Source organism: Mixophyes fleayi (assembly GCF_038048845.1).
Source record: "Mixophyes fleayi isolate aMixFle1 chromosome 2 unlocalized genomic scaffold, aMixFle1.hap1 SUPER_2_unloc_5, whole genome shotgun sequence".
Classification (NCBI taxonomy): domain Eukaryota; kingdom Metazoa; phylum Chordata; class Amphibia; order Anura; family Limnodynastidae; genus Mixophyes; species Mixophyes fleayi.
Window position 1 is genome coordinate 553,305 of NW_027445882.1, and position 13,864 is coordinate 567,168.

General features: G+C 35.9%; 1 protein-coding gene across 1 annotated transcript; it reads left to right on the forward strand.

Moving 5' to 3' along the window:
• The first annotated feature begins 1,617 nt into the window (after positions 1-1,617).
• LOC142109661 (gap junction beta-3 protein-like) lies at positions 1,618-13,295 on the forward strand. The gene is made up of 3 exons (XM_075193726.1): positions 1,618-1,751; positions 2,042-2,191; positions 11,153-13,295. The coding sequence occupies exon 3, from the start codon at positions 11,167-11,169 to the stop codon at positions 11,971-11,973; it is 807 nt and encodes a 268-aa protein (XP_075049827.1). The 5' UTR covers positions 1,618-1,751; positions 2,042-2,191; positions 11,153-11,166; the 3' UTR covers positions 11,974-13,295.
• The last annotated feature ends 569 nt before the right edge of the window (positions 13,296-13,864 follow it).

Sequence of the window (13,864 nt, forward strand, 5' to 3'; positions counted from 1 at the left end):
TAACCCTAAACAATGAGAGTCTGTATATTGGGTCATACATTCATGTGTTTTTAAAGTGAGAACTAACCTGATAGTTAACTTACCAAGAGGTACCCCAGTAACCTCCAAATGACAATAGAGTACAAGCTACTATATTGTGGGGCTCTTGATGATAAGCCTGTGATTTCATGGGCGGAATGGGGAGTGGAAATGCAATTTACATGTATACGCAGCAGCAGGTGTAGTGATGACAGTTGCGTATCCATGTTAGAACATTTTTTTACGATCATGAGCAACTGTAAAAATATATTTTATGTTCAGTATACTTTAATAACATCCTGTTAAATGGATTTAATTATAGGGGGATAAAAAAATGTTTTTTAATGATTTTTTCATTAATGACTATATTTTTAACAGGTGCCGATAATTGAATACTTTGCTTTTTCTGTGCGTTCTAACAGGACTTTATATTGCACATATGCATTGTTGGTATCCTGCAGTGTGTTGTTTCTGTCTTAATAAGTGCTGTATATCCCAACAGAAGATAAAGTGATGGTGATTTGGTTAGGATGGCTAAGTAGATTCAAATCTACAGAGTCTGCTCTTTCAAAGAAGTTGGATATTGTTGTATAGTAGGTGGGACTAGGGTTAGGTACTTACACTTGTTTAATCCACACACTACTCCCCTACTATGCCCCCCCCTCTCCTGCAGATACCTCAGTTTTGTATAACCAAGCGTATGAGACAAGGCCAACAGGGCAAATATAGAACACAGCACTGGGGTCATGAGTTTGATTCCGGAACATGCCCTTATCTGTGTGGAGTTTGTATGTTCTCCCTGTGTTTGAGTGGGTTTCATTAAGGTGCTCCAGTTTCCTCCCACAATCCACAGACATACTGGTAGGTTAATTGGCTGCTATCAAATTGACCCTAGTCTCTGAATGTGTGTATGTTAGGGAATTTAGACTGTAAGCTCCAATGGCGCTATATGAATAGAAGATGATATGCAGAGCATACCTACACCTATATTCAACAAGAGATGTTTTTTCAGATGAGCTTGTAGTTGAATATGGATGTGCATATGCTTAAATTACATGCATTTTAAAAGAAACACACATTACATTAATTTTGCATGCCTTAATGAATCAAGCCCGTTGTATCTATCAAAATAAATTTATAAATGTTTTTTTTTATTTAGCTCTTGTGAAATGTCTTTTTCATTTTATTAAGATACCTTAAAATATCAGACTTGTTATTCTATAGCTTATTTACTTTGTATAGCAATATAAGCTTCCCATGTGGATGTATTCAGCTCCCCTATACTGCTCCAGAGAAGCTACAGAGGCAAAACACACAAGCTAAAATAAAAGCTGCAAGGTAAGTTGGCCTTCTGTCACTGACACTCTACTTTTATCAGTACCTCTAGCCCTTCAGTGTTGTGGAGCTACAAAACACAGCATGTCCTGTCAACCACATAATGCATACATACTGTTTTATTGTCACAAGCAAATGCATTCCACCAGCGTGCCATTCATCCCCAGTCTGACACTGCCCCTTCTGGGCTTATTATCACATCAACTTGCCCCGCATGCTAGCTACGCCTCTTCCCTGGTACACTTCACTAGTGGGGTGAGTGGAGGAACGTAATGTGCACTTGCTCCGGGTACCATGGCCCCTCACGTCCCTTGATGCAATTTCTTCATTGGTCAGATGTTTCCCTCTGCTGCCAAACCAATGACAATAATTATTACAATTCAGCTGGGAAATCAATGGTTGGTAACATATTGTATCTGTCTTCTGTCTCTTGAAATATCAACAACAAATTATTCTAATAAGGAAATGCATGAGATTCACAGCTACTTAAATTAAAAATAAACTATTTTTAGTTCCATAACTTTGCACTGCATATTACAGATACACAATATTCATGCTTATGTGAGTTTGATTAATTAAAAGGTAAGAACAAGAATGTCACTTTTTAAGTTTTTGTAAATGATTATGCAAATATACACAGCTGTAAAACATGTTTTCAACTTTCTCTCTTACCCATCCCCCTATCTAGTTCTATGCATCCGACTCTCAACAAGGTACAACCTGTTAAGGTATTTCCTTGGTCACACCCCGGCAAGGTCTGAAGGAGTAGCACACAGTCACTCTGCAACTGTATTACATTCAAGTCTATTACGATTCTTCTCCTATCACTGCCATACAGGTAGGACTTTAATGCTTTTGATTTGAATCCTGCAAAATTTAGAAACATATTTCAAGGTTGATAAATGTTTGCTTAAAAAGATCTTCTCATGTGTTGTAAACAGCTGCTATCTGTACCTTTACCTGTTATATATTAATCCGTGTCACTCCTTGTTCAGTTTCTACTAGTCTTTACCGTCTCTCACATTTTTCTATTGATCTGGTCATATGGCACTTTCCTAGATCAGACCTTGATGGTATATAGTCTAATTAATAACCCTCCACTATTTTCTTTTTATTCTCTTTTATCCCTCAACATGATAATGCTAGATCTTACAAAGTGTCAACACCTATTGTCCCATGTCTGTCTACTGTCTGACTTCTTGTTTGTCCTGTCATGTATTTTGCTGTGCTCTGTGTGAGTCCCCATAGCATTACTCATACTCATCTATGCTACTTATGTGTATTCCCCAATCTCTTTGTTACTTGCTTCTGTATCCGGCACTATGGAACCTGTGGCGCCTCATACATAAATAAATGAATAAATAATAATAATAACAATAACACAACAAGTAATTTTATAGAAAATATATGAGAATACCAGCTCTAAATAAGATTTTAAATGTCTTAATTTTATTTGGATCCAACACGCTCTAATTATATTTCCTCACCTTTGTTTTTTATAGACATTTGTACCAGTGGCGTTCTTAACTTGCAAAGTGTGTTGTTGTTCTACAGAGGAGCAAAGGTATAAACTTATAATACTTTTGCTTTACTGTAGGAAGTATTGTAATCAGCTGTTAGACTCGATAAGACCTGCTAATGAAATTCTAAATGATTTGTGAATGTATTGCTATACGCCTAAAACAGCTGTATGGTTAGAATCAAAACATTCAGTATTGTATCTGTGGGTCCCTAAAATTATAGTCCCCTTTCATGTAGCGGCTCTATTTCTAAAAACATACAAACAACTGATGAGAAACAAATTACTCTCTTTTGAGAGGATGAATTCCACAGCAAATAGTATAGTTGGATAAAGAATGCTGGAAAGTAATAAATACCCCGCAACCCATAAATCGTTTTTAAGACAAGGACTCAAATTAAATCATGTAATTAGCTAGAACCTATGGTTTAATTTTGAAATAATAATATAGCTAGTTTTCAATATGTTTCTCTTGAAATTCAATATTTTTTCTTAACATATAGTTATTGGGAAATAAGATATGTGTTCAAAATAAGATTAATCATATTAATACTTTATATATAATAAGGACAACTCTAGCAAAAATTTAATTTTTCTAATTAATAGCAGATAGCAGAACTATGAGGTTTCATAGGCAGGACCCCCAGTATTAAGAAAAAGAACACCAAACAACCACTGACACAATTCATATCTCTGCATTAACAAAGATGAGCAGTATAGGGTCAGTTTCTAATTGGAACTGAATGAAAATTTCAACAGAATTGAACATAAAAATATCTGAAAGATCAAGTAAGAATTGCACCTGTTTTAGGACTCGTGTTTCCTTAGTTATGGCACTAATATTTTTTCATATTATTTTATTTATACTCTTCATATTACCTATTGTCTAAATCTACATAAGGAGTAAATGGCCGATATCTCTGATTCAGCAAGCCAATAGTCTTCACAAAGCCTCCGCTTCCTCAGCAGCGTCAGAATCTGGTTCCTCACTATCTCACGGTGTTCTTAAGCATGAGACATGTGAACACCCACTCTACACACCTTTTACATATCTGTATGCAGATGCTTATTGTGACCTTTTACAGTATTCCAGTAAAAGTTGGGAATAAGCATGTAGACAAAAGTAAAAATTTTATCATTTCCATTTATATCCCAAAATTCTACTAATTGAAACCTCATTTATGTCTTAAACCAGTCATGCTATATAGGGATTCTAGTAAAGTCTTCATCTTATGTGTTATATCTGTATATTTCAATCTAGGGATGAGAGATGAGCTCTTTCTAATAATTGCACCTGTATGGTAGAAAAGGTTTCTCATTGAAAGTAATACAAATGTCCAATTTTTCAGTCATTTTGCAGGAATAAAGAAACTCTGTGGCCATCGCTAAACCGAAACACTTATCTACATGCGCAATCTTCAACTCATTTAAATATTATTTCCTACAAGAACACTCTGTTATGCATTTGGCACAAGGCACAACTTCAGCTAGCCCACATTTAGCAAGAAATGGTCCATCTTTCAATCTCTGCCCATTAGGATGAGAAACATTTTTTATAACTACTATCTTGAATTTCTAAGTTATGTGCTTTTTGGTACAATCTGAACTTCACACAGAAATAGGTGCATGATGACACAAAAGGAAACAACTTACATTTGCAGTGTGTGTACACATTTTTGGAGTTTCGCAAGTTAACTTGATTTTGTGTAAAGAATTTATTATGCAGTTATTTTAAGCCAGAGCTATGCAGTATGGATCTGTGTCAAAAGTTAACAAAACATGCAAGATGTTTTAAATATTCCTTTTCAGATATGTGAAAATGTCAGTGACACTTGTAAAATATTAGTTTATGTCACACTAGAGTATGTTTTTAGAGTGATTTGGATGCCACTTTATATTAATAATATTTTTTGGTTTACTATCCATTATTGTAATGAGAGTACTGCAGTAATATATTTTTGTTGCACTGGTTTGCCATTACACACCTAATCCATACATCCAAATATTGCAACATGCTAAAGAAGAACAAACAAGATTTGTTTTAAAATGTTGCACATTTTTAAGATCATAGACACATACATATGCACCAGCCTTGCAGACAAAGATTATCATAAAATACACACATATACCTCACAAACCACTAAAACACATTCTAATACACAAGCAGGAAGTATCAATAGCCATAGCATATAAAGCTGTAACAGTACCAGAAGCCACAAGGGGTCCAGGGAGATCCAGGACCCTGGGGGCTAGATTTACGAAACTGCGGGTTTGAAAATGTGGAGATGTTACCTATAGCAACCAATCAGATTCTAGCTGTCATTTTACAGAATGTACTAAATAAATGATAACTAGAACCTTATTGGTTGCTATAGGCAACATCTCCACCTTTTTCAAACCTGCAGTTTAGTAAATCTAGCCCTAAGACCAGAGCCGTAACTTAGAATTCTAGTGCCGGGGCAAGAAAGACAAATGCTGCCCCCCCTAGCCCTCAATTTTAACCAAATTAACCTAAAATAGTCCTAAAATGCACCCCCCTTCAGCGTTGCGCCCTGGGCAGTCGCCCCTGTCGCACAGCCCTTGTTACGGCCCTGCCTAAGACTAACAGCATATGGATGCTTTGTGTGCCCATGAACATTAGCCTAGGAAACTGCACTTTTATGCAGTGTTTTCCTTAACCTAGCAAAAAACATAATAATAATAATAATAATAATAATTTTAATAATAATATTAGTTATTATTATTATTATTATTATTATTATTATTATTATTATTATTATTATTATGCTTTTATTTAGCACCATTATATGCTGTAGCACTTTACAACTGAGAACAAACAAAGTAATACAATTGAACATTAACAAAGAGGACAGAATGTCCTGCTCAAAAGCTTACAATCTATTGGATAAGCGCTAAGTTCCTGCTACAGGAGCACCTGCTCATTGCCCTTCATGAGAAACAATAAAAAGTCATGTGATCTATGCTTGGCCAACCAGTTGTTCTTATTTTTTTTATAATCTCCCAGCATGCTTTTATAGCTGGACAAAGACAATCTAAAAGCCAGGACAATAATAAAATAGTATATACCCTAAGGCCAGTGAAAGCCCATTTGATCATATTTGGATGTTTTACATGGGTGTGCCATACCGTGAGAAAAAATATCACTAAAGAAAAAAAAGTAGGACAATTGTAAAAGATGAATTCTATTTCCAGCTTAGTAATAAGTCACCCCTCCAGTATGAAAGCAGCAACTCCCATATCCCACTATTATTATTATTACACAAATAATAGTAGTAGTAGTAGTAGTAGTAGTAGTAGTAGTAGTAATAGTAGTTAAAGTAGCAATATAGCTCAGTATTTAAAACAAAGTAAAAAAATATGTTTATAGCATGTCACAGGAAGATCAACTTTGTAATGAAGTATTAGTAATGCAAAGTTCCACTCTCTTATTTTTTCCTCACTTTTCTAGTGATATTTCCTCAGTCTAACAAAGCATACTTTTAAAAGAAACCTGCCCAACAAGTTTTATGAGTGAAACTATACACCCAGATGTCTGTCTGCTGATCTCTCCTATACATTTTTGCCTCTCAATGAGCAAACATTTAGCAGCTCCACTCCTTGCCAAATATAATGGCTCCTCACCTCAGTGAGAAGGGTGAGTAATGGTACAGTAATGTAACCATCTTATCCTGCTGATATGGAAGTAGTTCAATTCTTCATGTACGTGACCACTAACAGCATGAGTGCATGCAGTGTATACCCATATTCAGTTGCAATGACATGCGTTTAGCTGTGCAGTAATGCGGCCATAATCATATCATAATAGAGAACATTGTTAGCTATGAATAATTTTATACATGACCATTTATTGATAACACAGCATAATATTGCACACATAGAATTCTGAAGTGTACAGGACATCAGGTCTTCATAGAGGACAATGTTCCTTATTTTGATGTGTGTTAAAGCTGTGATACAACAGTTCTAAATGTACCTCTTTTCAAAAGACACATTCTTATATGTACCATTAATGTTTATATTTTAAAGATGGTGCAAAGTACTGTGAGTATCATGTGGCATATCTCAAAGTGCTGGGCACTCATATACAGTCAAAAGCCACACTAGGAAATTCCTAAACAAGGGACATTACACTAAGGGAATCAGGGGATTCAGGGAATCTGGTGGCTATGGGGCCCAGAGGTGAGGTTGTCCCTCTCTACAAATACCTAGCTCCACCTGAGGCCCCACTCTGCTCTAAAATGAGTGGAGCAGAGACCTCTTCTGCGCGGCATTGGGAGCAGAGGGGTGACTGGGAATGAGAACAGCACTTTGTCCAAATTCCAGAATATTGTTTAAATTAATTTGAATCTGGATGTAAAAATGTCAGCTTGATCTGATAAACAAAACCACACATAAATAAAAAGTCCATTGATGTGCTAAACTAATAGTAGACATCACATTATAGGCTTGTCCACACCTATATGCTGACAATGATCTTTTCAGCCATTATCATCTGAAAATAGCTTTAAAATTAGGATGAATTGTTTTTCATTGGCTTATTCCTACCATTTTAAAATTTTAATGTTGCATTTAAAATACTAGAAAGTGACACACCATATTTCTCATGCATTAATACATGCTATCAGTACAACAGATTTTTTGTTATTAAATCCTATGCTTTAAAAGTGTAAGAAAAATTCATAAAAATAGATCACTAAAATGCATCTAAACATATGTTAGTTTGCATGCATTTTACACATTTTCCCTACACATATTTGCAAACGCACCCAAAATCTCTGTAGTCACTGCAAAAGCATAATATCACTCCGTGAAAAAAATCTATGATTCACAGTACAGTCTTACAGAAGTGTAACATGTATATGTGCAGAAATAAATGAATAATAAGAAAATCTTTGCAAATACAATATTTATTGGCACTCATTTTCACCATTGGCTTCAAAGTACATTTACTTACTCTACTCATGTCCTGCTAGTGCTCTGAAAAAATATTTCAAAGACTTAGCGCCTTTAAAAGCAAATAAGACTTATCAGACATATTATTGATAATGTCCAATCTCCTTTATGTGTTTATTTACAGAGGGTGTAATAATCCTGTTATGTGGAAGTGCAGAGATGTAAAACAAATATACTTCACATCATAGCAAGAGCAATTATAAATCATTTGGTCATTTGCCTTATACATCAAATCAACTCTGTGTACAGTATTGTTAAACAATTTGTTCACTGTATATAGAATAGGAAGGTTAATAGTATATAACCCAAAGTAAAGCTTCTTATTCAAACTAAATAGGTACAAAGTTCACTATTCCTAGACACATAATTATTTGTATTTGCTGTTTAAACATTCTATAATTTAATTTCCACTCATCTCGCAATGAGTTTTTTCTAGTTCTGTCAAAGAATCCACACATAGCTGTGAATATCACACAATAGTGTGATTTTCACATCTATTGTGAATTCATAGTAGTATGAGTGAAGCCTTACATTATCACATGGATGGATGCTATCCTTTTAGGGGTAGAGTTACTGAGAACACTGTCAGCTTTGCTCATGCAGGAATTAAAATCCTATAAACAATGTTTTACAATCACTTTGTTTCCCTTATCTGGATTTTTCGACTTTTTTTGCTGTTATATTTTTATATATATTTATGGTCCTGGTGACAGTCACCCTTATGTGGCAGGCAACCTGACAGCAAATCCAATAGCAGGACATGGTTCTTAGTCTTGTCTTACAAGATAAGGTTTACCACATCTTGTGAGACCAGACTAAGAACCCCAGTCCTCACTGACAGTCTGCTAACCTGTTTACGTTGCTGAATACAAACGTTGCTGCTTGTAAACATTAGGATTGGGAGTGGCACTATGGGAGTGGCACAGGTTTTTCAACTAATTATTGTGCCAATCACGTGATAAACAACTGTTAGGTCTGATATCACATTAGTGTGTACGCTCCCACGATCATGTTTTATTGTACCAAAACACATCGTGTCGCTTGATTTGAATTTATAAACTGACTAAAAATCACTATCAACAATGTAACGATGTCGGGCACATGTGGAAGTGTGTACTCACGACCAGCAGTGTAGGCAGATCCCTAAAGAATGTGCAGAGTCACGATCTTTCAGCAGATGGTTATGAGTGATGAAGAGCACAGATCTGAAGATAAATCATGTAGGTGTGTACACATAGATCTGCATGCTCATCGGTACATTCAGGTATTGGTAAAACAGTTACAGAAATTGAATCTGCAGTAATTTTCTGTAGTGTGTACTCAGCTTTAGCCTAGGGTGGCTGGAACCCTTAATCAGACCCTTGTCTTTTTTTAATAAAATTAATTGGACCTGATTTATAATGTGCAATGGATGAACAGCACAAAATGCCTTGGATTTTTGAGTCTTTGGGCCTAGATGGTCTACCCTAGCTGACCCACTATGCTGACATCAAGATGCATGGGAACATTTTAAGAAGTGCACTGTGTAAAAGTGTCAGTGATCAAAAATCCAGTCTCCTACTGCATTATAAACACCCCTTTCATTAAATTAAGCATTTCCATTTTATCCTAAAATACTACATGGTGTAGCCTTTTTTGTGGCTTAAATTTGCCATAAGTGTGAGAGGACATTGGGACTGTCTTTATTAAATGTGACACGTTGTGTGTTTGAAGCTTTGTTTTACACTTGACAAAGTGTGCACAGAAATGTGCTTCTCCCCTGAAGTGCAGCTGGAAATCGCAAAATGCGTTGTAATAAAACTATAGATGTGACCCTATCTCTGCAAGCTCAGAGCTCATACAAAAAGTCCTTTTGTGGAGTGGAAATGGCCCAGTATCACTCTGCACAACAAATAGCACCATTAAATATGTGCCATCCCCATCCCTTTATCTTATTTCAGTAATTTCTCTCTGCAAAATTAAATCTTGTTTTTGATTGCTCAGCAAAAATAGGCACAATGTTGTGCTTATTCCACAAATTGCAAGGAACACCTGCATGCTGCCTAACTCATGCCATTGACCGATACATATTTCTGCTCCTCCCAAATGCTGTCATGGCACTATGAAAGAAGATTTTGCACTGCATCTCAGCTATTTGGGGTGCGTAAATTAGGCCCATTTTCTACAACTGTCTTATAATAGGATCTGGAAGACATTAGCATAACAAATACAGGTGTCACAGTAGCCATGTCCTCATCTATGCTGCATCAGTGCTGTCATGAAATTTCTACCTACAGTGTGAGTAATGTATTAGACCAGCTGAAACAATCCCTGCTTGTGATTTGCAAGTCATGGATTTCAGCCATAAACTTTAAAAACTATAATTAGGTATAATATGATTTAGTGGAGGGTTTGATGTTCAAACAGAAAAGCTTCTAACATTTTAGTCTTCCATGACCTGGTTTATTTATAGATTTAATGATAGCCTGCACCACAGTTGGTATGTCTGACCAGTATTTCTATAACTGAACAGCTAATGAACTAGGAATAACATTCATCTCAGGAATGCAAAAAAAAGTGTCAGACTGGTAGAGAATGTCACAATAGGAAGACATCATATTGTCTCACTCAGCCAACACGTGTAATGTACTTTTTTCAAATTCTAAAAATTTTGTGTGCTTAGTGCTCTCATTTCAATAGTTAACTCTTTATCGCTTACTTTTTCTCTTTACATTTTTACCTATTCCAACAATATATTGTTCCTTAGCCTCAATTTTTCACATTCTTCCACTTATCCAATACATTTGCTTGCATGGTAATGATCTTTATTAACACTGCAAATAACAATACTGAGCCCTTAACAAACCTGACCTTGTACAAAATTATAATTTTTACTTTGCCTTTCATTTGCAATATCTCCTTTTTGGGAGTCCTCTCACTCTCTGCTTCATTTGTACATTCCTTTATGGTTATTGCATATAACTTTGTCTAACGAATTGTATAGCACCATGCAATATATTCCCTCAGTAAAATAAAGCAAATAAGTGCACAAGCAAATACAATAAACCAAAGCACAACAGATACAGAGATAATCAAAATAATTTTAGTGACAGCCATTGAATCATCTGTTATGGTGAGACTTTATGAAGTGTCAAATTAAAGGCATCAGTGGGATGCTTCATCTGACTAAGCTATTTAAAATATTATGTGTAATGTAAATAAGAAAGTATATCCCTTTTATATTAGTTGCTGGATGATGTGCTTGTTTTTTTCTTCAGTTTATTAAAATATTAAAATGTAAATCTTATCTTCTTTTTGTATGTTTAGGTATCTAGTCCACAATGGATTGGAAGACATTACAGGGTCTACTAAGTGGTGTGAATAAGTATTCAACAGCATTTGGACGCATTTGGCTATCAGTGGTCTTTGTATTCCGAGTTCTTGTGTATGTGGTTGCAGCAGAGAAAGTTTGGGGAGATGAGCAAAAAGATTTTGATTGCAACACCAGGCAACCAGGCTGCACCAATGTCTGCTATGACCACTACTTCCCTATCTCTCATATCCGACTTTGGGCTTTACAGCTAATATTTGTGACCTGTCCTTCCCTCTTGGTAATTATGCATGTAGCTTATAGAGAAGACCGAGAGAAAAAAAACCGGATAAAAAATGGAGAGCAGTGTTCTAAGTTATACTCGAATACAGGCAAGAAACATGGTGGTCTATGGTGGACCTATCTTTCAAGCCTGTTCTTTAAAACTGGCATTGAAATCACCTTCCTGTATATACTGCATACAATGTGGGACAGCTTTGATCTTCCACGTCTTGTCAAGTGTACTAATGTGGACCCCTGTCCCAACGTTGTAGATTGCTACATTGCACGGCCAACCGAAAAGAAAGTTTTTACATATTTTATGGTAGCAGCCTCGGGCATCTGCATTCTCCTCAATATCTGTGAAATATTTTACCTTATCTTTAAGAGATTTGCCAACTGTTTTAACAAGTATAAAAAATCCAGCAAACACTCAGTTACCTACAGCAAAGCATCAACCTGCCAATGTCACATCAGACTAGATACAACAGAGAAGAAACTAATAAACAATACAGTGGAATCTCTAAGAGCTTCTGCACCCAATTTGACATCTATGTAAAATTGTTACATTGGTTTGCAAAATATCTTCTGTATCAGACAACCAAGTCACCCTCTAACACAAATGTAAAGAAAGACTTCTAATTCAGCTACTAAGATATGACTTATAGTGTGTGCCCTCTTTCTTTTGTACAGTTGTATTGTAAATATATTGGAGGGAGATGTGGGGTGGCATTATCTGAATATGTCACCTATGGAATCAGAGCTGCCAAAAATAATCTCAATACAGACCTTCTTAATGTTTACACAGTATAGCTCTTTCCACAGTGGAAACCTCAAAGGAGCATTTGAAGGCTTTATGGACGCCATAAATCATGGAAAGGCCATGACAGAAAGGAATAAAAAGTAAAAAATGGACCGTCTGCTCTCTGAATCCAGTGTTTTAGAGATCCACAGTTTTTCATTTCATAGTTTGTAAGCTGATGTTACTCAAAATGGAACAATCACTCCAAATGAATGAACTATACACTGCCACTGTATATGCTCTTTGATCCAGACTGATGAAATATACTGTCCAAGGTGAAGTTAAGAAGCTAAAGAACAATCCACGCTCAATATACTTAAAAAAGAGTGGACACTAACTTATGAACCAAGACTGACCTTGATGACATCACTTCACATTTATGTTTCTGCTGCAAAAAAAGCCTGTTATGAATTTGCCTGTGATATTGCAATTTATCTTTAATACCATATGTTCGAGATATAATAGTAAATAATTGTACCGTTTATACACTGTTCATACCAATACTTTGTAAGTAGAATGCTATTGTATACTAGATACTATTACTAACACACTAATACTAGACTCGCAATGGTAGGTCAAAGAAAAGTTTGTAAATAATGAGCAAATCCATTTTTTTAAAGATTCAATAGTAATCTCTATGCATGGGAACTAGTACAATACTAATAATGCTTAATGTAAATTAACCATTACAATTTAAATATAAAGATTTTCAATGTCCATTAGCAAACTGTCAGAGACACTTTAAAAAGAAAGAACAAACCAAAACAAAACAAAAGTCCACAACATATTTTCACAACAACTATGGCCACAAATCCGAATTTCATATGCTATGAGCAGCAAACCAAGTTTTGTATAATAATTAGCACTTTATATGATGGGAAGAGTGAAGTTAGATTAAAAATTTACTGTTAGATGCAATAGATTTCCATTGCAGAAAAGGGTTAAAAGACTTTAGGACAAACAACATTTTTTTTTCTGTGATCAGAAGTTTTACATATCAGAGACCATTCTCACTACCACAATTGTATTTATTATTTATATAAAGCGTATATTTTATTAAAAATGCATTTTTTAAATAAGTGACCATTGTATTTACTTCTAAGAGCTTCATTTGCATGGACACGAAACCGAGTTATAGATATACAGAACCCTTCAACCATGGATTCTACTACACCTACAACCGTAGCAGCTCTAACCTTATCATCATACACTTTTACATAATGACAAAGAATGCAAACTATACTGACTACACATTTTGAGGATGACAGGTTGGACTCTATGTAAACAGGGTCCGGCTGGGCCACCGGGGGAAGGGGCTATCCCCTGGTAGGCCCCGACCCTGATCGCTCCCCTCTCCTTTGGTGGGGGGGAGTGGGAAACTTTAAAAAAAAAAAAAAGAAATAAAAAAAACCTCACATGACCGCGGCGCTCACCGACTCCTCTCTGCTCCGTCCGCACTTAATGTCGGGCGTGATGTCATCATGCCTGACGTTAAGTGAGGAGCGCCGCAGAGGGGAGTTTGGAAGAAGACAGAAGACAGAAGAGAAGAAAGAAGCCGATAGAAAAGGTAAGTGAAGGAATGGAAGCAAGGGGGGGAGCATGGCAGAGTGAAGAGGGAGCACGGCAGAGTGAAGGGGGAGCACGGCAG

Excerpts from the sequence above, each read along its gene's own strand:
- LOC142109661 (XM_075193726.1), top strand. The coding sequence starts at position 11,167 with ATGGATTGGAAGACATTACAGGGTCTACTAAGTGGTGTGAATAAGTAT.